Raw genomic sequence first — 27637 nt, 5'->3', positions numbered from 1 at the left:
TGCAGGAGCAGCTCCGCCCCTGCGGGAAGCCCCACCCTCTCCCGGGACCCGCCTGGATTTAAGGTGGAAGATCCACTGCACAACCTCAAACACGTTCTGTGTCTAGGTAGTGGAGCCCGCGTATTCTCGTAAGTAAACATCCTCACCGTTTTTTCCTGCTGATTTTCTAGAATTCCCTATTGTGGAGCGTTTGCGCGTTGCTCTCCCTCACCTCTTGCTGCATAACCTCTGAGTCTTGGGCTAGGAAGAAACTAGAAAGCCAGATGTCTGAATCGGTTCCTCCCAGTCCCAGCACGTTCTTGGAGAAATCAGAGACCTACTGGAGGGAAGGGCACGGCCTGTCTGCATTCCGGGCTCTCAGCATAGCTGCCCAACCCCGGCGGCGGCTGGCCAAGTAACTTGTGGAGCCGCGGAACTGGGACAAGTGTGGAAGGACAATTAAGATAGGGGTTGGAATTCGGTTAGTGGGCACGGGTGTGTGCAGGCCGACGAGGTGGGAAGCTAGGAGCAAGCGCGCCTGCGGACTCTGCATCTGGACATCTCCCTCTGGTGGGTGGGACTCCGTGAACTCTGCGGCCTCTTCGGCTACGCTCTTTCCGGGGTGGGGGGGGGGGGCGGCTTCTGGACTGGCAGCGAGTTCAGAATTCGCTCTCAGCTGCCTTTTTGGGAAAAGAAGTAGAAGAGCAGGACTACGGATCCGCCCGCCGGGATCGCTCCCCTGGCAATGCAGAAATGTCCAGGGCCCTGCTGTTACCCTAAACTGGGGTCGCCTCTTGGTGGGTGTTCAGTGAAAAGACACAACCGAGCCAAAGAATAGGAAAAGTAGGGGGTATAGCTCAGGGGTAGAGCATTTGACTGCAAAGAATAGGAAAAGGAAGGATTTTATTTGCGAGTAAAGGAGAACACCAGGGATATTTCCCAAAGTAGTGTCTCCCCGAACAAGAAAAGTGAGGAGGTTTTAAGCTAATGATACATGCATATTCATGAAGGGGCTCTGCAAAGGCAAATTCATTATGAATTGGGGCAAAGGTCATCCCGAGTCGACGGAGTCCAGGTCCTAGTTGATTGAAGTCTTGAGGGTCAGCAAGGGTGGGCATCGTCAGTTCTCTGGCTCCAATTAGCCCGGAATTTGAGTGCTCAAAGGGTTTCAATCCAGCAAAGAACAGCCCAACCATGTGCATGAGGTCAGTCTTTGCTTTTGAAACAGCGCTGGGAGCTTTGGCATTGATTTATTGTCTCTGATAAGGTTAGGCTATTCTCTGGCTCGGCAAAGACAATTTGTTTCCATAAAATCCTTAACTTCTGAGGTTTTTGCATTCCTTTGTAATTCTAACACCTCCTAGGAAATTCTGAAGAAGGTGCACTTGGGTAAGTAGTGTCAGGAGGGCCTAAAATGATTTCTGTGTCGGCAAAGCTCTATTTCAGCTTTTTATATCCGTCAACCCCTCTTTCTGCTTACATTGCTGGGGGACAGGCCTGTCAGCTGGCAGTACACACGTGGGGAAGGAGAGGCTCCCACATGATGCGGGGTAGATCGGTCCAAGCAAAATGTCCTGATCCCAAAGCTCAGGGCAGCCTGGATCATCTCTCTTGGTTCCCTGTGAAGGCAAGTTTAAACCCTGGATTTCCCTTTTGGTGCCAGAGTAAATTCACCACTGAGCAGAGCAGCAGCGCCACGCCGTGGTGTTCAGCAGGATGAGACTGTTTGCCTTAGAATGTTGCTTTATCTGGCTGAAAGATGTGAGTGTTCCTCCCTTCGGTTCTTTGTGTTTGACACTCTTTCTCAGGATTCGCTCTATGTGAGGTGAGAAACAGAATATTTGCACATGAGGTGGCTGTTGAGTGTCCTGGTGAAACCCTAGCGGTAGCTGAGAAGAATTTCTGTGTTGGTTTACATTTTCCCTTGCCTTGGAGAGTTCTGAAGAAGCCTCAGTTTCCTCATTGGTACTGGCAGTGATAATGCCTATCTAATAGGGAACTTAGGAGGATAAAATGAGATAATGCATTTGAAGTGTTTTGCACAGCAATAGAAATATAATAAATAATAAATGTGGTTGGTATTAAATGATAATGAAGAGAAGTAGATGATGAGTAGACCCTCCTGTCTGTCTTCATTGCAATGGCTAGGAAGTCTTAATAATCCAGTCACTTCGTGGTAGCTGACTACATCTTTACTGTGTTCCAGGAACTTCAGGATGGTTTATGCTAAGAGCTGGACCCTGAAGAAGCACTTCGAAGGCAGCCCCACTCATGGTAACTTTGAGTTGAAAACAGTTGAACTCCCACCCTTAAACAATGGAGGTAAGTCCTAAGATTTGAGTTGGAAAAAACTGTATCAGTTAGCCTTTGCTTCATAACAAAAGTACCTCAAAGTTTAGTGATGTCAAACAACAATCATTATTTGCTCACAATTCTGTGAGTTGGCAATTTGGGCTGGGTTAAGTTGGTGGTAACTCTTCACGTCTCATCTGGGCTGACTGTTTAATGTAGGATGGGCCCCCCTCATATGTCTGGTGGTTAGCAAGCTTTCTGCTGAGGTGTGTGTCTCAGTTCTTCTAGTAGGCTGACTTGAGCTCTTTGTTTTCACAGTGGCCTCATTGATCTAGAACAGTAGGAGTTGGCAGGCTCCAATGTGCAAGTACTTTCATGCCTCAAGTTATATCATGTTTGCTAATATGCAAAGCAAGTCACATTAGCCAAGTCCAGATTCAAGGATTGAGAAATAGACTTCTTGTTGGGAGGAGTGGCAAAGAGGCCCCACACAAAGAGATGGGAAGCATTTGTGACAATTTTGCAATCTGCCACAGAGACTTTTTCAGGGTGTTCTTGTGTGAAGCCTTCATGTCATGTGGGATCCCTCTGATTTCCTGAATAATTGAAACTCACAGTTGGGTACATTGTTCATGACTTTGACCAGACTCTGGGGAGGATTTCCTCTCTGTCCTGGCAAGCCTGATGATGGGATAAGCAAGTGGGGAAAGCAATACCTAGCAGCTGTGTGCAAAGCTCAGATTATCCTATACACAGACAGGAGGGATAAACCCTCTTCCTTCATTGAAGAGTCTCCCATCCCCTTAGGGAAAGTGAAAGGACAAGGTAAACCTAAAGAAATCTAGGGGAGAGAAATGGCAGCACATGCCATAACATGTTTGGAGATTAGCTTTGTAGAACAGACAATAAAAGGTGTTTACAGGTAGGCAGGCAGGCTTTGAGAAAAGGACATGCAATCAAATAGCATGGCAAAGTTCAGTCCCATCTAAATTGGGGTAGCCAGGACTCAGATTCAAAATTCCAGAGAATGTGTGCATGAGGTCACTGCAACAAAATATAGATTCTTTAATACTGATGGGGGCTGTTAGTGAAACCTTATATGATCATTGTAACATAGTGATTACAAATGTGGCCCTGATCAAGTTCCTTAACCTAGGCCTAAATAAAATGAAAACAGTAATCGCTGAGAATATCATCTAGAATAATCCATGTAAAGCATGGAGTGCTGAGTAAATAACGTGATGATGATGATGATGATGATGATGATCTGGGCTGGACCAAATGTGAGAGCCCCTCTTGTCTCTTCCGTACTGGTGGAAGGGCAACCTTGAAGCAGAAAGGTTATCTGTGTTTATTTAGAGTGCCAAAGTCAAGAAAGGCATCGAGTGTTGAGTACCTAATTGCCTATGGAATGCTTTATTTTGTAGAGGTCCTGCTGGAAGCTTTGTTCCTCACTGTGGATCCTTACATGAGGTATTATTTTCCTCCTAAAAATTCATGTATTGTGTTTGGGACCTTGTTTTGAAATAGTCCATCTTTTATTTAATTAATTAATTGATTAATTAATTTTTTAAATTTAAAAATTTATAATTTTTTTTAATGTTTATTTAGTTTTGAGAGAGAGAGAGAGAGAGAGAGTGAGCGGGGGAGGGGCAAAGAGAGAGGGAGACACAGAATCTGAAGCAGGCTGCAGGCTCCAAGCTGTCAGCACAGAGCCTGATGCGGGGCTCGAACTCACAAATCATGAGATCATGACTTGAGCTGAAGTCAGATGTTCAACTGACTAAGCTACCCAGGCGCCCCTGAAATAGTCCATCTTTTCAAATATCCAACTGATTGTCATTTCCCCCTGTTGTCCCAGTATAATATCAGCGATAAGATTCATGGATGCTCATTCTGCCAGCAAAGGTGTGAGAAGGTTGACGAGGGATTACCCTGCCCCTGTATTTTACCATCATCTCCTATCTTAATGTACACAATTTGCCTCAAATTGCTTATCAGAATTGCTTCCCAAAAAATTAAGACAAATCCAATTTGTCCATTTTACTACTGGCACTTATTTGTGTAGAGGAAGATGGTAAGACTAAAATAAGGTTTTCTTGACTTCCATTTACCTGTCTTCTTGTAATCAAATGTGTGTACTCAGGAAACAATTTGAGGGGGGAGGGAATAAAAGGCCTTTATGGGGCACTAACTTCTCAGTGGTTTTTGCCTAGGTAAATAATGTAGTCATCATTCTTTAAAATGATTGTTTTCAGAGCTGATCAATAGAGATTCAAATTTAATGTAAAAAATGTTTCAAAATGTTAACTAGCATCCCTTTATGTGTGGCGAGTACGATTCTGCAATAATAATTCTAATTTGTAGGTTTTCCTCCCACAATACCAACCAATTCTCTGATAACCCCTGGGTGTCCTACAATTCGACTCAATTCTAACAGTATCTACAGTTAGATAGTGTCAGATCCCACACGTGAAGGAGTCAGTCCTACAAGACTGCCCCCACACACTTCAGATGCCGGACTCAAGTCCACATTGTTACCTGTACTTTGGAGTTTCCAACGACACCTTCCTTGCTAGAGTGGCTCATAGAACTCATGAAGCTAGTTTATTCACTAGATTACTAGTTTACTCACTAGATTACTGGCTTATTATAAAAGGATATATAACTCAGGAACAGTCCCATGGAAGAGATGCATAGGGCAAAGTATGTGGGGAGGGGTAAGGAGCATCCATGCCCTCTCCAAGGGCACTACTCTCCCCAGATCTCCTTGTGTTCACCAGCCCAGAAGCTCTCTGAACATATTTTATGAAGGCTCATTACATAGGCACAGTTGATTAAATCATTAACCATTGGCAACTGATTTGACTTCTAGTCCCTCTCCCCTTCCTGAGATCTGGATAAGGGAAATGAAAGTTACAGCCCTCTAATCACATGGTTGGTTCTGGCAACCAGCTCCCATCCTTAGGTGCTTTCCAAAAGTCACTTCATTAACAAAAGATACCTTTATCAGTCTCATTAATTAGGAAATCCCAGGGGTTTAGGTGCTCTGCCAGAAACAGGATATAGACAGAATATAATAATTCTAATTCTAAATCACAATATCACAGCTTGTGATTTGAGTAACAAGTACCCAGTGGTGTCTTTGTCATCTTTTAAGTCATTGGTAGAAACTCAACCCCAGTGGAATATGATGGTAAGATTCTCATGTTCATTTCCCAGAAAAATACTATCAGAATGCTTCTTTGGGGTCACAGAGCAGAACTACTTATTTCTAGCAGCTCTCCCGCATTTCACCCAGTTATATTACCTTCGTGTATCAGCACATACTTTCCCACTGATTTTCCATTTGGCTTGAAACTCAAGATGGTTTTCCCTTGATGCTGTTATGTATTAAGAATTTTTTTTTTTTTTTCCAGAGTGGCAGCCAAAAGATTGAAGGAGGGTGATACGATGATGGGGCAGCAAGTGGCCAGGTATTTCTATTTGTCCCAGGGCTTGAAAAATACATCTCTCTTTTACCTTCTGTTGGGTCCTGAGTCTGTCCATCGCCCCTACAGTTTCTTCAGCCTGTATGGTTCACTCACTGACCTTGGAAGCAACTTGGGACATCTTGCCCCTTTCCTGTGAGGGAGGGATGACTGTGAGGTTGTCATCACTGCAATTTCACTTTGCTAGTCTTGCTTTTAATTAGTTAAAAAATTGCATTTGTCCAGTTTATGACTATAGTAAAAATTCCAATAAACCACAATTTTTTATTTTGGAAACTGAAAGTTCCTCCATCATCTGAGCCTTAGAGATGACTATTGTTAATGTATTCTTATTTCAAAAATTGTTCAGTACACAAACCAATGTCTATAATTTTTCTTTTTCTTTTTTTTTTTTTTTCAACGTTTATTTATTTTTGGGACAGAGAGAGACAGAGCATGAATGGGGGAGGGGCAGAGAGAGAGGGAGACACAGAATCGGAAACAGGCTCCAGGCTCTGAGCCATCAGCCCAGAGCCTGATGCGGGGCTCGAACTCACGGACCGCGAGATCATGACCTGGCTGAAGTCGGACGCTTAACCGACTGCGCCACCCAGGTGCCCCTATAATTTTTCTTAACTAGCAGTATTATATGCCCTTCAGCAAATTTATTTTTCTCACTTAATATGGATATCTTTTGTTGATAGTATATAAATATACTACCTACCTTTTAATGGCTGCAAATTATTCCACTGTTATCTGTCATTTAAGTAATCTATTCCTGATAGCAAATGTTTCCTATTTTTTCTATTACAAATAGTTCTGCAGGGAATATACGTACATCTTTATGTGCATGTCTGTGTATTCTTTGCCTACTTGGATAAATATTGCTTCACATTAAATTCCCAGAAGCATAAATTCTAGGTCAAAGGAGATGCACATTTTTAATTTGAGGATTTAATGTCAAATTGCTCTTCAAAAATATTGTATGAATATCCACTCCCACCGATAGTATTAACCTTTCTCATACCAAATAAACGCCCATTGCTTACCATCAATTTTGGCAATCTGAGGTGAATTCACGTTGATACTTCATGCTTAGTTTAATTTCCATTTCTTTCATATTAGTGATGTTGACATTCTTTTTGTAAATTAATTATCAATTTTTTTCTGTGAATTATGTTTATGTCCTTTCCTTTCCTCCTTTAGGTCTTTTTATCTTTTATTAGTGATTTGTACAAGCCTTTTTATATGTTAGGAATAGGAGTGTTGCAAATATCTGTGTCTTTATCTTTATCTTTCCCCTGTGTCCAGTCATAATTTAAAATTTTTATGTGATACAATTATTAATATTTGTAATTGTGGCTTCAGGGTTTCATTTCATCATTAGAAAGGCATCCTCCCATCCAAAATAACTAAAATATTTATTCATGTTTTCTTCTGGTATTTTATTTTATTTTAAGTGGACTGGCACTGACAGCAAAGAGCCCAATTCCAGGCTCAAACTCATGAACCATGAGATCATGACCTGAGCCAAAGTTGGACGCTTAACCAACTGGGCCACCCAGGTGCCTCTCTTCTGGTATTTTATATGCTAATTTTTTATAATTAAATCTTCAGATCCTTTAATTTTTATTTTGGAATATGGGTGAAGTATTTATGTCCAAGTGACAAGCCAGTTATAACACCATTTATTGAAATTATATTTGGATTTTTGAGATTTCAATGACTTTATAGATTCATTTAGAGGAAATGTGTTATCTTTAGTACATTTTTCTCCAGGCACAAAGTATACCTCTCCATTTATCCATCTTTGTCTTATGGCCCATTAACCATTTTCTTCATATAGGTCGTATACATTTCTTGCTGATGATCAAAGATATGAACAACATATGTCTGTGTTTGCTGAATTGGCAAAGTTGTCTGTTTTTTTTTTTTTTTTTTTTTTTTTAAGACAGTACTCAGGGATGGAAATGTTGTTATGATACACTTATACCCTGAAGGTGGAAGCAAAAGTTGGCATAACCTTCTGGAAAAGAATTTGGCAATATGTATGCAACAAGAGTTAACAAATGTTTTAATAGTCTCTGACCTAGTAATTCCATTTATAGGAATATTGCCTAGGAAAATTATAAATTCATATTTATGAATATTAATTGAAGTATAATTGAGAAAATACTGGAAATAACCTAAGTGTCTAATACTGGTATAATAAATTCATTTCAGGTTTTTTTTAGATTTTATTATTAAAATTTTTTCTTTTTAACGTTTATTTATTATTGAGAGACAGAGAGACACAGAGCGTGAGCAGGGGAGGGGTAGAGAGAGGGGGAGACACAGAATCCTAAGCAGGCTCCAGGCTCTGAGCTGTCAGCACAGAGCCCGACATGGGGCTGAAACTCACAAACTATGAGATCGTGACCTGAGCCAAAGTTGGTCACCTAAGCAACTGAGCCACCGAGGCGCCCCTAGATTTTATTATTAAGTAATCTCTACACCTAGCTTGGCATTCCAACTCCCACCTCCAAGATCAAGAGTTGCTCACTCTGCTGACTGAGCCAGAAGGGTGCCCTGAAATTCATTTCAGTTTTTAAAGGATTCTTACTAACATGAGAAAAAGTATAAGTCATATATGCTAGTGTAGAGAGAGAAAAGCTGGCTTGCAAAACATAAGGTGATTTCAATTATGTAAATATATATAATAAACATTTTTAAAATGCACTTATTTTCTTTTCAAGTATAATTAACATACAGTGTTATATTAGTTACAATATAGTGATTCAACAATTTTATACATTACTCATTGCTCATCCCAATAAGTGTACTCCTTTAAAAAAAATTTTTTTTTAATTTTATTTATTTTGGGGGGCCTGGGTGACTCAGTCGGTTGGGCACCTGACTTTGGTTCAGGTCATGATCCCACAGTTTGTGGATTTGAGCCCCGTGTCAGGTTCTGTGCTGACAGCTCGGAGCCTGGAGCCTGCTTCAAATTCTGTGTCTCCCTCTCTCTCTGTCCCTCCCCTGCTTGTGCTCTCTCTCTCTCTCTCTCTCTCAAAAATATTAAAAATTAAAAAAAAATTTTTTTTTCTTTATTTTGAGAGAGAGCGCAAGCAGGGAAGGGCAGAGAGAGGGAGAGAGAGAATCCTAAGCAGGCTCTGCACTGTTAGCATGGAGCCTAATGCGGGGCTCAATCCAATGAACCAGGAGATCATGACCTGAGCCAAAATCAAGTCAGATGCTTAACTGACTGAGCCACCCAGCCACCCCAATAAGTGTACTCTTAACCCCCTTCACCTATTTTACCCATCTCCTCACCCACCTCCCTTCTGGTACCATCAGTTTGTTCTCCATATTTAAGGATCTATTTTTTTGTTTGTATGTTTTTTTTCTTTGTTCATTTGCTTTGTTTCTTAAATTCCACACATGAGTGAAATCATATGGTATTTGTCTTTCTGACTGACTTATTATTTCACTTAGCATTATACCCTGTAGATCCATCCATGTTGTTGCAATTGTAAGATTTCATTCTTTTTTATGGCTGAGGAACATTCCATTGTGTGTGTGTGTGTGTGTGTGTGTGTGTATCTTATTCCATTCATCTATGGAAGGACACTTGGGTTGCTTCCATAGTTTGGCTATTGTAAATAGTACAGCAGTAAACATAGAGGTTCATACATCTTTTTCAATTAGTGTTTTCCCATTCTTTTGGTAAATACCTAGTAGTGGAATTACTGAATCATATGGTAATTATATTTTTAATTTTTTGAAAAATTTTTTTTTTATTTTTTTTTTCAACGTTTATTTATTTTTGGGACAGAGAGAGACAGAGCATGAACGGGGGAGGGGCAGATAGAGAGGGAGACACAGAATCGGAAGCAGGCTCCAGGCTCTGAGCCATCAGCCCAGAGCCCGACGCGGGGCTCAAACTCACGGACCGCGAGATCGTGACCTGGCTGAAGTCGGACGCTTAACCGACTGCGCCACCCAGGCGCCCCAATTTTTTGAAATTCTATACTGCTGTCCACAGTGGCTGTACCAGTTTGCATTCTTATAATACACATTTTTAAATATATCATTAAGATTGCCATAACATATCCCAAAATATTAGCAGTTATCTTTGTATTATGGGATTAGAACTGATTTTTTATTTTATATGTTATAACTTTTCTAAAATAAATGTGTTACATAATTTTATGATCAAGGGAAAGACAGTAAAAAAAATGGTAACAGTGGGAGAAGATGGGAGAATAAGAATCAGCAAATGAGACAGGAAAGGAGCAGCTTAGAGGGAGAGGCAAAAAGCCCAGTGAAGGCAGTATTGTGGAAACCAATGAAGAAGAGTTTGGGTAGCCCAGAGTGCTGAATACAGTTGAAAGGTGAAATCAGATGATGAGTGAAGAGTGTCCACTAGATTTTGCAATCAGAAATTGTGGCTTTAGTGGAGTAACGGGTGGAGGCCATGTTGCATTGGGTTGTCAAGTGATTGGGCGGTGAAGAAGTTTGAATATAAAAGGGAAAAGGGGCAGTGGAGAGGACAATGTTAAATATTCAGGAGAGAGGAGGGGCTAGGAGATGGAGGGTGGCACCTGAAGAACAGAACACCTTGAACCAGAGGATGTACACCTCTTGCTTAAAGAGAGTGGGTGAGGACAGAGACAGATGTTGAACCAGTTCAGAGAGTTCCTCTCTAATGGCCCATATTTTTTTCTCAAGGAGGAGGAGAAACCAATGGCTAGGAATAAGATGGAGAGATGTGGTGGGGTATTCAATCATGGAATATTAACTTCCATGCCCTTTTAGGAATACTAACCATGCAGCATCCTAACTCCCTTGAAAGAAAAGAGGTTTCCCACATCTTAATGTGCTTTATCTTTCAGAGTTGTGGAAAGTAAAAACTCAGCCTTCCCAACAGGAACTATGGTAGTGGCTTCTTCAGGCTGGACAACTCACTCCATTTCTGATGGGAAAGATCTGGAAAAACTGCCTGCAGAGTGGCCAGACACATTACCAGTGTCTTTGGCTCTGGGAACAGTTGGCATGACAGGGTGAGTTTCATGGGTATGTTTTATTTATTTGAATATCTGACATTCTGGTTTTCCAAAATAGTTTGTCTAGAATGTGGTCAACAAGAAGAGACCCAAGATATTCTAGGCTCAGGGGCTGGTTAGAGTAAATGGTGGGACTGAGAAGGGAATAAGATGGGTTAGAGTTGGCCTTGGACGAAAGGAAAGAAAGGGAAAAATCCAGCCAGAGACCCTCAGAACCAGAGAGCGGCAGTGAGAAGCAGCATGGGGCATGATCCCTCTTTAGCAGCTGGCAAATGGTAACACAAAGGGACCAGCTCCTTTTGTCCCTGGAAGGGTCTTGGCTTCAGGGTCTCTGTCTCCATTTCAGAGTTTAAAAAGGGGAAGAGAATTCAATATACCTTGGCTTTTCTGTGCTGTCTCTCATTCCTCACCTTTCCCTATGCACATCTGAATCTCCTGAGGTATAAAGAGATCTGAAGTTTAAATGAGATGAATCACAAGTATGGTTGCACAGTCACTCAGCTGACACAGACTTAAACTCCACAAGAGTCCTTTGGCCTTGTCCCTCAGGAAGACTCCTGGTCAGTTCATCCTATCTCAGCTGTACTTTAGGCTCCAAATTTCCCTTTGTGGCCTGGAGAAGCAAGGTCAATTGAATTTCTTTTGGAATCCCCCAAAACTTTTTTAGCCTGAAATTCATGTATTTCCTTTCTTTCTCTAAGTTATTTGATCTCTTCCTCCCTCCCTCCCTCCTTCTTTTTCATACTTTGAAGGACTTCTAAAGAATGAACTGGATATGTATACCTCAAATGATCAGCTTCTAGCAAAAACCAGTCCCATACACCCCAACTTCATATTGCACTCAGATTATGAACTCCTTAGTATTGCCGTGACCAAGAGGCAATGTTGAAATTAATGTGAAATTAGAGGGTGCTTAATACCTTTTTGCTTTTTTTTTTTTAGTCTTCTTTTAAAGTTTATTTATTTTTTGAGAGAGAGCATGAGCAGAGGAGAGGCAGAGAGAGAGAGGGAGAGAGAGAATCCCAACACAGGGCTTGATCTCCCGAACCTTGAGATATGACCTGAGCCAAGATCAAGAGCGGGACACTTAACTGAGCCCCCCCAGGCGCCCCCTTCTTACTTTCAAATAAGCACTAAATAGAATTATAGCACTTCCAGGTCCTGCCTACCTGCCCCATAACCTCTACCAGGGAGAGCTTCTCCTCCCACCTTGTTATCCCACCTGTCGTTCTAAGTTGTGAGCCAGGTGTAGGAATGCAGGGGTGAAGGCAGACATGAGGAAACCTTGGAGCAAGTCTCCCATGACTTAGATGGGGAGAAAGTAATCTGTAACATATTAGGAGATTTGAATCCTAAAACAGAGGATAACTTACTCATTTGTGTGTACTTCTCATTCACCCTGTTCCAAACCCCCAAGGAGTGCATTTTTACTCCATAAACAATCAACTTCATACCATTTGTTCTTACTGATTGAGGGAGAGGCATTATCCTATGCTTCTAACCTTCTGTAGTGACACACTGCCCATTCTTTGAGCAATGCCTGCCATTCTGGACTACTTACCAGTGGGATAGGTCGGCCCTTCAAGAGTGCTAGAACTTCTGCTATAGACCATAAAAGAAGTTGAACTTTGGGGTGCCTCGGTGGCTTAATGGGTTGAGCATCCTACTCTTGATTTTGGCTCAGGTCATGATCTCATAATTTGTGAGCCTGTGGGGCTGTCTGCTGACAGTGTGGAGCTTGCTTGGGATTCTCTCCCTCTCTCCCTGTCTCTTCCCCACTCCTCCCCCTCTCGCTTGCTCTCTCAAAATAAATAAATAAACATTATAAAAAAAGAAGTTGAACTTTAAACCTAGGGTACCTTTCAGCTGTCCAGGCTCCAGAGATTTAGCATTCCCTCCAGGTTTGCATTATTTCCTTCAGTGGACCTCTGTTTTCTCAGTTAAGCTGGAGGAGTTCATGTGTTTTGCTCTCCAAACTGTTATATGTTAAGTCCCCCTTAGTCCCAAGAGTACCTTTAATTTTTCCTCTAAGATTGCTTTACTGTTGGCTTCTCCATTTTACTTGTAAAAGGATATGATGTTTGGGAGAGGCCTTGTGTCTCCTAGGGCAGTATGTCTAATTGAGAGGTGATTTTAGGGTTTCTAGAAGGGAGATTGGGGTTGGGGGGGTGGTAACGATTGTCATGAGTGGAATGATATAATCAGAAAATGCACCTTCTGCTTCTCTTTTGAGGTTATGCTAGCTCACCCACTGTGCTTTGTTTCGGCATTCATTAAGGTGGTGGTTCTCAGTTGCTTAAATTCCTAAGAATCACCTACTCTTAGGAAATTCAGATGTTCATGTCCCAGTATTTCTGGACCAGTGGGTCTAAGGTGTGGGGCCTGGGAATCTAAATTTTTAATAAAACTCCAGGTGATTCTGAGGCAGATGGTGCTCCATTCATCTTTTGAAAATTACTGGGAATATTAGCTTTTGGGTCCTCAGAAAATGTGTAGATTTCTATGCCTTTCACTACCTTGCCTTTAATGTCCAACTCTAATGGGTCCCCGGATATAGGCAAAGGCTAATGTATAGTTTGTTTCTTATAGAAACAACTTTACATGAATTTGTCTGAAATTTTGCAAGTGGCTTAGCAATTGCCACAGTGGATATAGATTTTTTTGACTTAGACTCAGAGGCGTGATTATAAAACTCAAAATTTTTCTATTGCTGTACTTCATCTCTATCCCAAGCCTGCATCTTGGCTTGTGTAGTAAAACAGAGCCTCAGTTTAATTTAGTGATTTCTCACATTGTTCAGGTTCAAAACTCAGAATTTTCTTTTTCTTCTCCCCAAGATTGATGCAGAGCTTCCAGGGCTAACAGATTCCATGTCAGCAGGGGGGCGACAGCAACTTCTTGATCTTTTTTTTTTTTTTAACTTATAAAAAATGTTTATTTTTGAGAGAGAGCGAGTGCAAGCGAGGGGCAGAGAGAGAGGGAGACAGAAGATTTGAAGTGGGCTCTGTGCTGACAGCAAAGAGCCCAACGTGGCTCGAACTCATGAGCTGTGAGATCATGACCTGAGCCGAAGTTGGACGCTTAACCAACTGAGCCACCCAGGTGCCCCAATAACTTCTTGGTCTTGATCTATCTTAGTCTTATGCTGTTCTCCTGCTTCAAAGTGTAACTTTTCCCACTGAGTCCTCAGTGACATCCCCTTCCAAGCTGGCCATCCAAGCTGGTGGTTTCTTCACTCAGTTCTTGTCAGTACTCTCTGAGCTGCATCTTTGCAGACCCCATAGTTTTTTCCCTGCAAGCTAACTTCAACATCTCACTTAGGATGAGATGGGGAAATTTCAGAAGCTCTTCCATACCACTTAGGAGCCATGGAAAACTCAAGGTGTTTCTCTTGGATCCTCTCATCTGCTCTATGGTTATGGCACCATGATGACATGGAGGCTTTCCCCATGAAGTTCACCATCTCCCCAGGGCGTATATAGGAATGAAGCACAAGCTCTCTATTCTAGGACCCCCAGAGTCCTAGAATCTTCTTTTGCTCTTGAGACTTGGCCTAGGGATAGACAGGGTACAGCCCCTTTCCAACCAACTCTCCATTTCTTCTCTGGTTCCCATCATATTTATTCCTATCTAGGAGTGACGAAGGAGGAGGTGGACCATTAGTGGCTGGTAATATTCAATTCCTATATTTTCTGTCTTTTATTGGACCCATGGCACTGGGCTGTTGAGAAGACCTTCAGGATATATCTGAACAACTTATAAGAGAAAGCCACAAATCAACCCACATATCTTTAATTTTCTTCCCTCAGGCTAACAGCCTACTTTGGCCTACTTGACATCTGTGGTGTGAAGGGTGGAGAAACAGTGATGGTTAATGCAGCAGCAGGAGCAGTGGGCTCTGCTGTGGGCCAGATAGCTAAGCTCAAGGTAAGTGTCTTCTTCCATTACCCAACATTTACTCAATACCCACAGTGTACACTGAGAATACAACAGTGAACAGAGCAGACCTTCTCTGATCTCAGGGAGTTTTGTTTAGTGGGTCTTGCTTGGAAGTTGAAGATACATTGAGAATGCAAGAGAGATTTCTGAAGTGCTACTCTGTGTACCAATACAATCTCTAGCTCATCCTGAAAGTGCTTTTCAGAATGCTCTCCAGTTCCTCTATGAGTCTATGATTAGACAGGTTCTATCTAGTCCAATGCTTGAGCCCAAATCAAAGAATAAAGGGGCAGTCACCAGGAGAAGTGACAAGATGGCTGAGAGTTCCAGAGCTGAGCCCAAATTATAGTCTAAAGCACCACTGTTCCAAAAGATAGCATGCAAGTCACTGCAAGAGAAGACCCAAAATAAAGAAATGAGAGTCAGATGAATAGGTTGTCGAGTCAGTAAGTTGAAACAAGCTGTAAACCACATAAACATAGACCAGAATCTGTTGGTTGGTCAGAGACAAGCTAAAGTTAACGTTGGGTTGTAGGCTGATTCAGGGACCAATTTCACCTATGGGTCTGTTGGCCCATTATGGTATCTTCATGTATGTGGTTCAGTACCTAAGAGGGTGTTCTTGGGGAACCTGACCATACTAGCTAGGAAGGTGAGTTAGTCCATGCTTTTGGCTTATAAATGGTCTCCATTTTTTTCTCCCCATTTAGGGCTGCAAAGTTGTTGGGGCAGCAGGGTCTGATGAAAAAGTTGCCTACCTTAAAAAGCTTGGATATGATGTTGCCTTTAACTACAAAACAGTAGAATCTTTGGAAGAAACTTTGAAAAAAGCCTCTCCTGATGGTTACGATTGTTATTTTGATAACGTAAGCACGAAATGGACTTAATATCTTATTTACTAACAAAGTACTATACAAGGGAATAGCTTTCTAGAGTTCCATCTAAAATATATAAAGTACATATGCCTTTAAAAAACAGCTTTATTGAGATATAATTCACCCATTTTGAAGTGTTGAATTCAGTGGTTTTTAGCATATTCACAGAATTGTACAACCATCACCACAATGAATGTTAGGGCATTTTCATTATCCCAAAAAGAAATGCTGTACTCAGTAATTACTCCCCATTTCCGCCCCCCCCCCCCCCCGCCAAAGTGCCTTTTGTGACTGTCTTCTTACACTGTACATTAATTAGCATGTTTTCAAGGTTCATCGATGTTGTAGTATGTATCAGTACTTCATTCCTTTTTTATGGCTGAAAAATAATATTCCATTGTGTGGATATACCACATTTTATTTATCCATCAATCGATTGATGAGCATCTGAGTAATTTTCACCTTTTGGCTATTACATATAATGCTGTGAACATTCATGATCTTGGGTATATGCCTATAAGTAGAATTGTTGGGTCATGTGATGACTCCATATTTAACATTTTGAGGAGGAACTGACAAACTATTTTGCAAAATGGCTGCACTATTTTACATTCTCACCAGCAGCGTATGAGGGTTCTAATTTCCCTACATCCTCGCCAGCACTTACTATCATTTTGATTATGGCTACACTAGTTGGTTTGAAGTCGTATTTCACTGTGGTTTTGATTTGCATTTCCCTAATTGCTAATGGTATTGGGCATCTTTTCATGTGCTTATGAGCCACTTATATATCTTCTTTAGAGAAATGTCTACTCAGATATTTTGCCCATTTTTCAATTTGTTGAGTTTTAAGAGTTTTTAAAATTTGTTTTAATGTTTATTTATTCTTAGAGACAGAGCGTGAGCGGGGGAGGGGCAGAGAGCGAGGGAGACCTAGAATCTCTGAATCTCTGAAGCAGGCTCCAGACTCTGAGCTGTCAGCACAGAGCCCGATGTGGGGCTTGAACTCACGGACCATGAGATCATGACCTGAGCCGAAGTCAGTCACTCAACCAACTGAGCCACCCAGACACCCCAAGAGTTCTTTTTTTTTTTTTTAATATATGAAATTTATTGTCAAATTGGTTTCCATACAACACCCAGTGCTCATCCCAAAAGATGCCCTCTTCAATACCCACTACCCACTCTCCCCTCCCTCCCACCCCCCATCAACCCTCAGTTTGTTCTCAGTTTTTAAGAGTCTCTTATGCTTTGGCTCTCTTCCACCCGAGTTCTTTATAAGAGTTATGATACGTTCCTCATCAGATACAGTCAATTCTCAGTATTCCTGGTAGTTATGTTCTATCAAGTCACCACGAACAACGAGCATTGCTTCTAGGGCAAGTATGTACATACATGTATATATTTTACCTCCATTGCAATCTTAAATCCTAGAAACAACTCTTCCTACAGCTTTTCTTTTCTTCATTTTTTAAAAGAGAAAAGGAGGTTCAGAAGTGTTAAGAAGTTTGCCTATGGCTGCCCCACAAACTGATCCTCCCAGAGTTGGGATTCAGACCCCATCCAACCAACCCCAGAGCTGGAGCTTTTTGAACTACTCTGTACTGTGCCCTTCTGCCTTCCCTCCTTGGTAATCTCTGGGAGAGGTGAAAAAAGGAGAGAGAACCTCGACTTTTTTTTTTTTTTTTACTTTAGCTGGGAACTTTGTGCATCTTTCACTGCTTTAGGCACGTCTGCAAATGAGCAGGAAAGCCCTGTGAGTGTTGATTTGAAGGATATAAATAAATGTTAGCAAGTAGTCTCTTTCTCAACTACGGAATATACCAATAATGAGGATTGACTGAATATGGTTTGCAATAATTTTCTCCTATTCTGTGAGTTGTCTTTCACCTTCTCTTTTCTTTTCATTCACTTTCTTGATGGTGTCCTTTGAAGCACAAAAGTTTAAATTTTTAAAAAATGTTTATTTATTTTTGAGAGAGAGAGAGAGAGAGAGAGCGTGAGGAGGGGAGGGGCAGAGACAGAGGGAGACACAGAGTCCAAAGCAGACTCCAGACGCGGAGCTGTCAGCACAGAGCCTGATGCAGGACTCGAACTCACAGACCACGAGATCATGATCTGAGCCAAAGTCGGGCACTTAACCAACTGAGCCACCCAGGAGCCCTGTAGAAGTTTTAAATTTTGATGAAGGCTGATTTATGTCTCCTTTTGTTGTTTGGGCTTTTGATGTCATGTCTAAGAAGGCTTTACCTTATCCAAGGTCACAAAGATTTACTCCTATGTTTTCTTGTAAGAGTTTTATGACTTTAGCTTATACATTTAGGCCCATGATACATTTTAAGTTAATTTTTATGTATTGTGTAAGGAGGGATCCAATTTCATTCTTTACCATAGCCAGTAATTGTGTACCAGTTGTTGAAAAGACTGTTTTGTTCCCCTATTTCATTGTGTTGGGACTTTGTCAAAAATCAACTGACCATAAAGTAAGAGTTTATTTCTGGACTCACAACTTAGCTCTGTTGATCTATATTTCTGCTCCCATGCTGTCTTGATTGATACAGTTTTGTAGTAAGTTTTGAAATTGTCAAATATGAGTCTTCCAGCTTTGTTCTTGATGTGCCTTCTGACTATTTTTTTCCATGGTTTTAGATAGGGGCAAAGAGATTATTGAACTGGTCAGAAAACCCCAAAATATAATAAAGTAAAATGTATAAGTTATATATGGTATGTTCCTACAGTAAAACAGAAATGTTCAACCTCACATGTCCCTTTCAAGTGCAATTTTCTGCACTGTTGTGCTAATTCAGTCTGATTTTTTTCCTTCTAAAATAAATGTTATGAAATGGTAATTGTGACTTAATGATTGTCCTGAATCTTCTAGTGTTTAGATTAAAGTGGATTGGTTGTTTTTTTGTTTTTTTTTTCATCCTGTTTAGGTAGGTGGAGAGTTTTCAAACATTGTTATCCCCCAGATGAAGAAGTTTGGAAGGATTGCTATTTGTGGGGCCATCTCTGTGTATAATACTACTCGCCCACTTCCCCCAGGTAATGAGCTCATGCACACGATCACAGATGTAGAAAGACTGGGCAAGGAGAAAATTCACGGATATGGTATATAGGCCAGTGACTATCAAAATATTAAAAAGACTTCCTGATAATAATTTTCTCCTTTTTAAAAAATAATTAAAAAATAATTTTCTCCTTTTTTCTCTTTTTAAAAAATTTGTTTAATGTTTATTTGTTTTTGAGAGACAGAGAGAGAGAGAGAGTGAGCAGGGGAGAGGCAGAGAGAAAGGGAAACACAAAATCCAAAGCAGGCTCCAGGCTCTGAGCTGTCAGCATGGAGCCCAACCTGGGGCTTGAACTCACGAACTGCGAGATCATAACCTGAGCCAAAGTTGGACACTTAACTGGCTGAGCCACACAGGCTCCCCAGACTTCCTGATATTCTTGATGAAGTAGTGTTTATTAAACTAAAACTATGTATTTTTATATGTTTGTGCTAAATAGCTTATGTTAGATTTTATTTTATTTTTTTTAATTTTTTTTTTCAACGTTTATTTATTTTTGGGACAGAGAGAGACAGAGCATGAACGGGGGAGGGGCAGAGAGAGAGGGAGACACAGAATCGGAAACAGGCTCCAGGCTCTGAGCCATCAGCCCAGAGCCCGACGCAGGGCTCGAACTCACGGACCGCGAGATCGTGACCTGGCTGAAGTCGGACGCTTAACCGACTGCGCCACCCAGGCGCCCCGCTTATGTTAGATTTTAATATAGAGAAATAACAGAATCTGAAAATAGGGAAGAAATGTTGATAATTGTTAAAAGTTTTAATTGTTTACCTATTGTTTTGGGCAAAGTTATGAAAAGACAACCATGCTTTGATTTAGAGACAGAACACCTTGGTCTGGCTCATGCAATATCAGGGTTCTTTAGGATATCCAGAACGTTGCTGGAGGAATGGGGATCGGAGAGGATGACTCAATGTGGGTGAAGCAAACAACAGGCCGCCATTTCCTTCCGACAGTGGAGGGCAGTGCCTCCTAGAGCTTCAGGACACACTGGCTCCCCCAGACTGACAATTTCCATGGAAAGGGAGAGAAGCATGCATTTCCCCTCTGTTCCTGGACTGTCCTTATTTTGTTTCTTTTGTGCATCCATCTCCACTTCTCCACTCTTCCTATGCTGAGACTGCCCTCTGCCCTCTTCATACCCACAGAGGTCCAAAAGCAGTATCAACTAGAGAACTCTATTTGTGAAATCCTAACTCTCTGAGAGATGTCGTGCAGGCCTCTTGTTTTATGAATGGGGAGATGAATGGGCAAGAAGGCCAGAGGCTCTTTAAATCCTATTAGCAAGAGACTCAAAGACAGGCCTTCTGCACTCCTCCTACAGAGTCCTTTCCTACTACAACGATTTTGTGCTGTTGGTGAGATTATAGATTGACCTGTGGTCCAAAAAAAGAAAAAAAAAAGAGCAAAAGGAATCTTAGAGATTATCATCAAGATCTGGGATGATAACCATAAATAAATTGGGCTTCTGTGATGGGCTTCACTCATGGGAATGAAACCCTACAGCCCTGCTAGTTAACAATCCCACAACTGCACTGAGACAGGTGAGCGAGAGTGGAAGGGACTGAGAAAGGACAGCTTGCAGACTCCTCTTGGACTGGGAAAAATCAAAGATACTACCATCTCCAAAAAGACTCCAGGTGCACTTGGCAGTCTTATTGCTATGGAATTTTCCCCCCTCTATTTTTCTAATTGAAGCTAAGCTAGAATCCTGGGAAATCTTCTGCCTGTCCGTTGAGCAAAGCACCAGGATGCATTTTCTTGACCCTAGTCCAATAAGGTACAGCCAAATATTTGGGTCCAGTAACTTGATCTGGACCCAAACTTAGAGTTTGGAAGTTGAAGGTCTTTGAGACGTCAGCTGGCCTTGTCCATTCATTTTAGATGAGATCCTGCCCTGCCTCTGAGCTCCAGAAATTCTAACATATATCACTGTTAGGATAGCTCAGAGGTAATTATTTGCCCCAGCATTAATGCCACGTTCAAATGCCACATTCTTCTTGCTCCCAATAAAGAAACTATATTCCCATCAGGGTGGATAAGCCCAAAAATGGTATTTCATCCTCTTCCAAGATGAGGAAATGAGGATTCCAGCTCTTAACCTAAAGAGAAATATGGTTGGTGTGCATCTCCTAAAGAAGCACCCTCTCTGCAAGGGCAACCTGACATTTGGACGTGCTGCTGTCTTGTGTCACCCTCATATCTCACTCCTCTTGCACCAGTTTCTTTTGGTTCAGGACAAGGCCTTATTTTTCTGACTGCTAATGTGACTTTCTCCAAAGTAGGGAGTAGGAACTTTCAGCTTGAGCGATGCCAGTTATCAAGGATGCCGCAAATAAATTCTGCCAGTCACCTCGGCTCATCTGGTGCTGAGGTTTCAGAGGCATGTTCACCTGACTTCCTGAAACTTTTAAGACTATGTTCAGGTGTCATTCCCTCAGTTTCTGGTCACTCAGGATCCTTGGGAAAATAAGCCAGGCAACCAACACAACCTTTTCTTCTCACACAAGAAAGTACTACCTTTTTTTTTTTTTTAATGTTTATTTCCTTTTGAGAGAGAGAGAGAGCGAGAGATAGCGTGTGAGTGGGGGAGGGGCAGAGAGAGAGGGAGACAGAATCCAAAGCAGGCTCCAGGCTCTGAGCTGTCAGCACAGAGCCCGACATGGGGCTTGAACCCATGAACCATGAGATCACGACCGGAGCCGAAGTTGGATGCCCAACTGACTGAGCAACCCAGGGGCCCTGAGTACTACCTTCTTGATAGGCTGCAGAGTAGGCTGGTACTTCTTCTAGGCTGGTGGTTCTCAAAGTGTGGGCTCAGGACTAACAGCATCACCATCTCCTGAGAATTTGTTAGAAATATAGATTCTTGGGACCCATTCCATATCCACAATCAGAAACTGGGGGAGGGGCCAGCAATCTCTTTTCATAAGCCTTCCATGTGATTCTGAAAAAGAACATTCTACATGTCGGGAATATCAGGGTATTTATGGTTGATTAGCACAGGAACATTTTCACGTTATCTTCAGGACCCACTTCTGTTCCATAGAACAGTGTTCTATGGACTGCCATTGGGCAGTGTTTGGTGGGCCTTGCTTCTGGCATGTGCAGGCTGAATATTCCCTGGCTTCCTGGCCTGGGCAAGGACTGAGTGTGTATTAGTTTCCTATTGCTGCTGTAACAAATTACCACAAATTTAGTGGCTTAAAACAACACAGATTTATTGCCTTATAGTTCTGGAGATCAAAAGTCTAACATGGATCAGCAGGGCTGAATTCTTTCTGAAGGCTCAAGAGGAGAGTCTGTTTCCTTGCCTCTTCCAGCTTCTAGAGGCTGCCTGCATTCTGTGGCTCACGGTCCCTACCTCCATCTTCAAAGCCAGCAGCACAGAATCTTCCAAAGTCTCTCTTTCTCTCTCTTTCACTCTAATCTGTACTTCCATCATCACATATTTTTTCCTGACTCTGACTTTTCTGCATCCCTTCCAAGGACCCCTGTGATTATATTGTGCCCACCTGTATAATACAGAATAATCTCTTCATCTAAAGGCCCTTAACTTAATCATGTCTGCCAAGTCCTTTTTGCCATGTAAGGAAGCACATTCATAGGTTCTGGGAGTTAAGATATGGCCACCTGTGGAGACCATTATTCTGTCTACCACAGAGGGCATGTTGATTTTTGGACAACCTCGTGGATCAGAAAACTGGAGAAATCTAGAACAGTGATGTGACTTATACTGCTTGTGTTTTCACCACAGCCACCTCCCTGGACCCTGTCACCTAAATGTGTCCTCCTCTTTCACAGGCCCACCCCCAGAGAATATCATCTATCAGCAACTCCGCATGGAAGGGTTCATTGTCACCCGCTGGCAAGGAGATGTCCGTCAGAAGGCTCTGAAAGACTTGCTGACATGGGTCTTAGAGGTGAGGAGCTCCAGAGCCACTCCCCCAGTTGTACACTGGATCCCATTCTCTTCTGACACGATAGGCTTCATTTCCACTGCAGATACAGGTCCATCTCACTGCTCCCCCTTTTAGAACAAAATACCAGGAAGTGTTTGTTTTTTAATGTGATTTTTTTTTTTTGAGAGAGAGAGATAGACAGACAGACAGGCAGAGTGTGAACAGGGGAGGGGCAGAGAGAAAGGGAGACACAGAATCTGAAGCAGGCTCCAGGCTCTGAGCTGTCAGCACAGAGCCCCATGCAGGTCTTGAACTCAGGAACCATGAGATCATGACCTGAGCCCAAGTGGGACACTTAACCAGCTGAGCCCCCCAGATGCCCCAGGAAGTGTTGACACTCAATGTCTGCAGTTCCTCTCTTTCCATTCTCTTGTGAACCCACATATCAGGCTTTTGTACTCTTGCCGCTCCACCATAATTGCTTTGGTCAAGGTTGACGATGTCCTGATTGTGAACTGCAGTGGTCAGGTCTTAGTATCACTTGGCTCTGGGGGGTGTTTGACAGAGGTGATCACATTGTCCTTGGTACACTTTCTTCCCTTGCCTTCCCTTGGCTCTTGGTTTTCCTCACAGATTTGTCCTTCTCAGAGGACCTCCTCTGCTAACTTCTTTTTTCCTCTGCAGATCAATAATAGAGTGTCCCAAGGTATGGTCACTGGACTTCTTTTCTTCTCTGCCCACAGTCTGTCTATCCCTTACTTAGCTCATCCAGGCTCTTGGCTTTAAATATCATTGGTATGCTGACAGCTCCTGAATGTCTGTCTCCAGCCTGGATCTCTCCCCAGGGCTCTGGGCTGCTCAACAGCTGCACTTAGATGTGTAATACACATCTTCGACTCAACACGTCAAAAACTAAATATGTCTTGATCTTTCCTGCCAAATCCATTCCATATACAGACCTCACCATTTCAGTGACGGCAATTCTATCCCCACCCCCACCCCCCCACCCCCAGTTGCTCAATCCAAAAACCTTGAAATCATCTTTGATTCCTTTCTTTCTCTCAGACCACATTTAATCTGTTGGGAAATTCTGGTGGCTAGCCTTCAAAATATACACAGAATCTGTCCAGCTCTCCCACCTCTACTGCTACCACCCTGGTCCAGGCCACCTTCTTATCTAGCCTAGTAGCCTCTGTCTGGCCTCCCAACTTTGTGCCCCAACAGACAATTCCCAACACAGCTGCCAGTGTGATCTTTTAAGGCATAAATCAAACCATGTCATTCTTATGCTCAAAACTCTGCAAAGCTCCCCATTTCACTTACAGTAAAACCTACGAGGGGCGCCTGGGTGGCTCAGTTGGTTGAGTGACCGACTTCGGCTCAGGTCTTGATCTCACAGTTTGTGAGTTCGGGCCTGCATTGGGCTCTATGCTGACAGCTCAGAGCCTGGAGCCTGCTTCTGATTCTGTGTCTCCCTGTCTCTCTGCCCCTCCCCCACAGGCACTCTGATTCTCTCTGCCTCTCAAAAATAAACTAATAAAAAAAAAAAACCTACGAGATTGTACATGATCTGGCCTCCATTACCTAATTTCATTTCTTAGTGTTCACCCCTTGCTTTCTTTGTCCGATCCCTCCCCACTTCCCTCTGCCCTCTGTAACTGCTTCCTTAATTCACTCATCTCCTTCAAGTCATAACTACATTCTGAACGAGGCAACTTTTAAAATGGCCCTATTTTATTTTATTTTTTATTATTTTTTAAATATTTGTTTATTAAATATTAATAAGAGAAAGGGACAGAGTGTGAGCAGGTAAGAGGTTAGAGTGAGAGGGAGACACAGAATCCGAAGCTGGCCCCAGGCTCTGAGCTGTCAGCACAAAGCTGGATGCAGGGCTCAAACTCATGAACCACCAGATCATGACCTGAGCCAAAGTTGGACGCTTAACTTGACTAAGCCACCCAGGTGCCCCATAATGCCCCTATTTTAAATTGCAGTCCCCCTCCATTCTTGATCCTCCTTATCTTACTTTTACCCATAGCAATTATTATCTTTTAACATGATGTATACTATAATTCATGTATATTTATTGCCCATCGCCCTCCTGTGAGAATGTAACCTCCATGAAGGCAGCAACATTCATGCGTTTTTTTCTGATGTATCCCCACCACCTAGAATAGTGTCTAAATCAATGTAAACTCTAGATGAATATTGTTGGATAAATGTTGGAGAGGCATATATTTGGGGCTGTGGCTCTTCCAGGTCCCAAATTGGCATCTTCCTATAGCCATGGCTTTCAATCAACAGGAAGAAGCCAATCCTGTCCTATGTTGTGATACTTTTCCCATCTTTCACAATTTGCAGTTTTAGTCAACAGAATTCTGAATAACCAAGGGGCATTATTTTAGTTTTGGAGGGGAAAAGTGATATCACACTTCTAAACTCTTGGCTTTATCATCCTTTCCCAATTCAAATAGATTGCTCCTCTGGCAGCCACTGGAGCTTGGTGTTTTTCCCAGTCCAACGCTTGGAGTGCTGAGCTGGGCTCTTTCCAGGAAGCTGGGAAGAGCTGAATGATTTTCAAGCTCCCAGTGTGGAGCCTCTTTGTCCCTGTTGGTGAAATCTGATCTAGCCCTCTCCCATGATGGCAACTGACAACAAGAAACCACTGTGCTGGTCTTCCTAATGCCTCCTTCTAACAGAGTGGGCCTAATTACAGTTTTGTTTTCAGTAACTAGTGAATTGGCCTAATTTCTCTCTCAACTACTTATTTTTTTTTTCTCATCTCTTTTTCTTCTTGAAAATATACTTTTCTTTTAGAATAGTTTTGGATTTATAGAAAAATCACAAAGATGGTACAAAGGGTTTCAATATGCCCTGTATTCTGCACCTTAATTTACCATATTATTATCACCTATATATTAGTATTCATCCTCTACTTTTAACTTATAAACTTGTGATTACAGCGTTTGCCCCTTTACAGGTTCTTTGCCTCCTTTAAGAACAGAAAAGATCTGGGGCTTCCTAGTCAAGGCCTCCTCAAATCCCAGCCTCCGTACTTATCAATTAGTTGAGTGACCCCAAGCAAATTGTCCCTCCATAAATTCATAAAGGGTACTAAGCCATCACCGGAATATGTTAAGAAAATAAGTGGTATCCGGTAACTCCAGTCTCCACAGAAGACCCTTTATAAAAACCTTGAAAATGTAAATTAGTTCCACTTAGTAGACTGCCTTGTAGCAGAGAATTGAAAAACCCTCACTAAATAAACCCTTCCCTCCCACATTCCTAAGTGAATGTTCAACACATATTGAAAGAATCTGGCCTTGAAGGGAGGACGAATTATTAGATTGCCATGGTATTTACAATTCCTGAACAGGCTCTGCCGCTTCAGGGGTCAAAGAGAGGTAATGATGCTACATCATGAAGCTACTGGAAGGATTAAAGTAGATAATACTCTGGAAGGGGGCCCCTTTTCCCATCTTCTTCCACCTCTTCTGAGATCATTACATTATTAAACTTTTCCATGTGATTTACTTATAAATTGCTTAATCACTTCCTGTAACATTTCTTCTATTGTTATACTGTGACCTAACACCTGTTACCAAACTTTTATGTGTACTTTGTGGCTCATGCCACTAGATTGACTATACGCTCATGGTGGATTGGGCCTCCCTCTTAGATGTCCAAGATAATGATGTTCCTGATAAATTTGTTGCTATGATGAGAAAAGGATATCATTCAGAATATGAAATTAATCTGTTATATTTGTTGTCATTTTGATACAGGGTAAAATCCAGTACCGTGAATACATCACTGAAGGGTTTGAAAACATGCCAGCTGCGTTTATGGGAATGCTGAAAGGTGAAAATTTGGGGAAAACAATAGTGAAAACATGAAAAAAAAAAGACACATGGAATCTAGAATTCATTTGGATGATTACCACGTCTTTGTAACCATTTAGTAAAAATATATACTGCCTTCATTATCTAAAAATTGTAATGAGTTTGATCTATCTAATAAAACACATTTAAGTGGTATGTAATTAGCAACAGAGAGTGAAAATTTCATAGTGAACAATGGCCAGTCATTTCACTGCCTACTACAGCTCCTTCTAGGTTGAGGGAGAAAATAATGGCTTAGAGGCCAAAAGTTTACTGCCTCTGTGACTTTGGAGTCTTTTTTTTTTTTTTTCTTCCGATCTGTAAAGTGAGGATAGTAACATCTGCGTTATGTACATATTATAAATTTATTTAAAATACCAGCATAATGCCTGGCCTATATTAGGTACCCAGTAAGTGTTAGTTATCTCCCTGCAGAAATCAGTGAATTTGAAGTCATAAAATTATCACTCTTGTTGCTTATGATTACATGAGCAGAAATAATCATTGCTCATGGGGGTCTCAGGGCAGCCCAAACTGGTTCTCTGCAGCTGAGTCTAATAATATGACAGACCAAGGAAGGGATTTATCATTCCCAACAGCTACAAAAAGATAGCACATGGGGATATAAGCCTCCAAAGTGTTTGAGAGTTAAATGAAGACCACTTTCAAGCTCTCTTTTTTTTTTTTTTTAAATATACTCTCTACACCCAACGTGGGGCTTGAACCCATGACCCTGAGATCAGGAGTCAGAAGCTCTATTGACTGAACCAGCCAGGTGCCCACCCACGAACACTTTAGAGCTTTAAAGCATTACTGAGGAACACAAAGACTTAAAATTTGGAAAGGTACCATGCTTTTGGATAGGAAGATTCAGAATTATGAAGATGTCAATTCTGCCTCCAAATAGGGTAAGGGGTAAATTAGACTACAGTGAAAAATGGAAGGGAAAAAATGGAAGAAGAAAATGTGTGTGTGTGTGTGTGTGTGTGTGTGTGTGTGTGTGAGAGAGAGAGAGAGAGAGAGAGAGAGAGAGAGAGAGAGAGAAACCTCAAGAAGGATGTAATAAACAATTGATAATATGATTTGTCTCCAGAGAAGAGAACTGGGGAGTGCCTGAAGGCAAGAAACTTTACACTATATAACCTTTTGTACTTTTTGAATTCTAGGTCTTACAAATTATCCA

The 27637-nt window shown here is 41.8% G+C and overlaps 1 protein-coding gene across 2 annotated transcripts; it reads left to right on the top strand.

Annotated features, from left to right (window-relative positions):
* Positions 1 to 26610, top strand: PTGR1 (prostaglandin reductase 1). 2 transcript variants are annotated; one of them, XM_045468673.1, is made up of 10 exons: positions 1 to 128; positions 2186 to 2301; positions 3699 to 3744; positions 5691 to 5747; positions 10616 to 10783; positions 14596 to 14713; positions 15436 to 15591; positions 18537 to 18645; positions 22476 to 22594; positions 26359 to 26610. In XM_045468673.1, the coding sequence occupies exons 2-10, from the start codon at positions 2196 to 2198 to the stop codon at positions 26467 to 26469; spliced, it is 990 nt and encodes a 329-aa protein (XP_045324629.1). In that variant the 5' UTR covers positions 1 to 128; positions 2186 to 2195; the 3' UTR covers positions 26470 to 26610. The 2 variants fall into 2 exon arrangements, with proteins under 2 accessions (XP_045324629.1, XP_045324627.1); XM_045468671.1 differs by lacking the exon at positions 1 to 128 and adding an exon at positions 604 to 1184.
* Positions 26611 to 27637: the final 1027 nt, after the last annotated feature.

The sequence above is a fragment of the Leopardus geoffroyi genome, chromosome D4 (genome assembly GCF_018350155.1).
Source record: "Leopardus geoffroyi isolate Oge1 chromosome D4, O.geoffroyi_Oge1_pat1.0, whole genome shotgun sequence".
NCBI lineage: Eukaryota > Metazoa > Chordata > Mammalia > Carnivora > Felidae > Leopardus > Leopardus geoffroyi.
The sequence above is the reverse complement of the archived record's forward strand: the minus strand, read 5'-3'. Positions and strand labels throughout refer to the sequence as shown.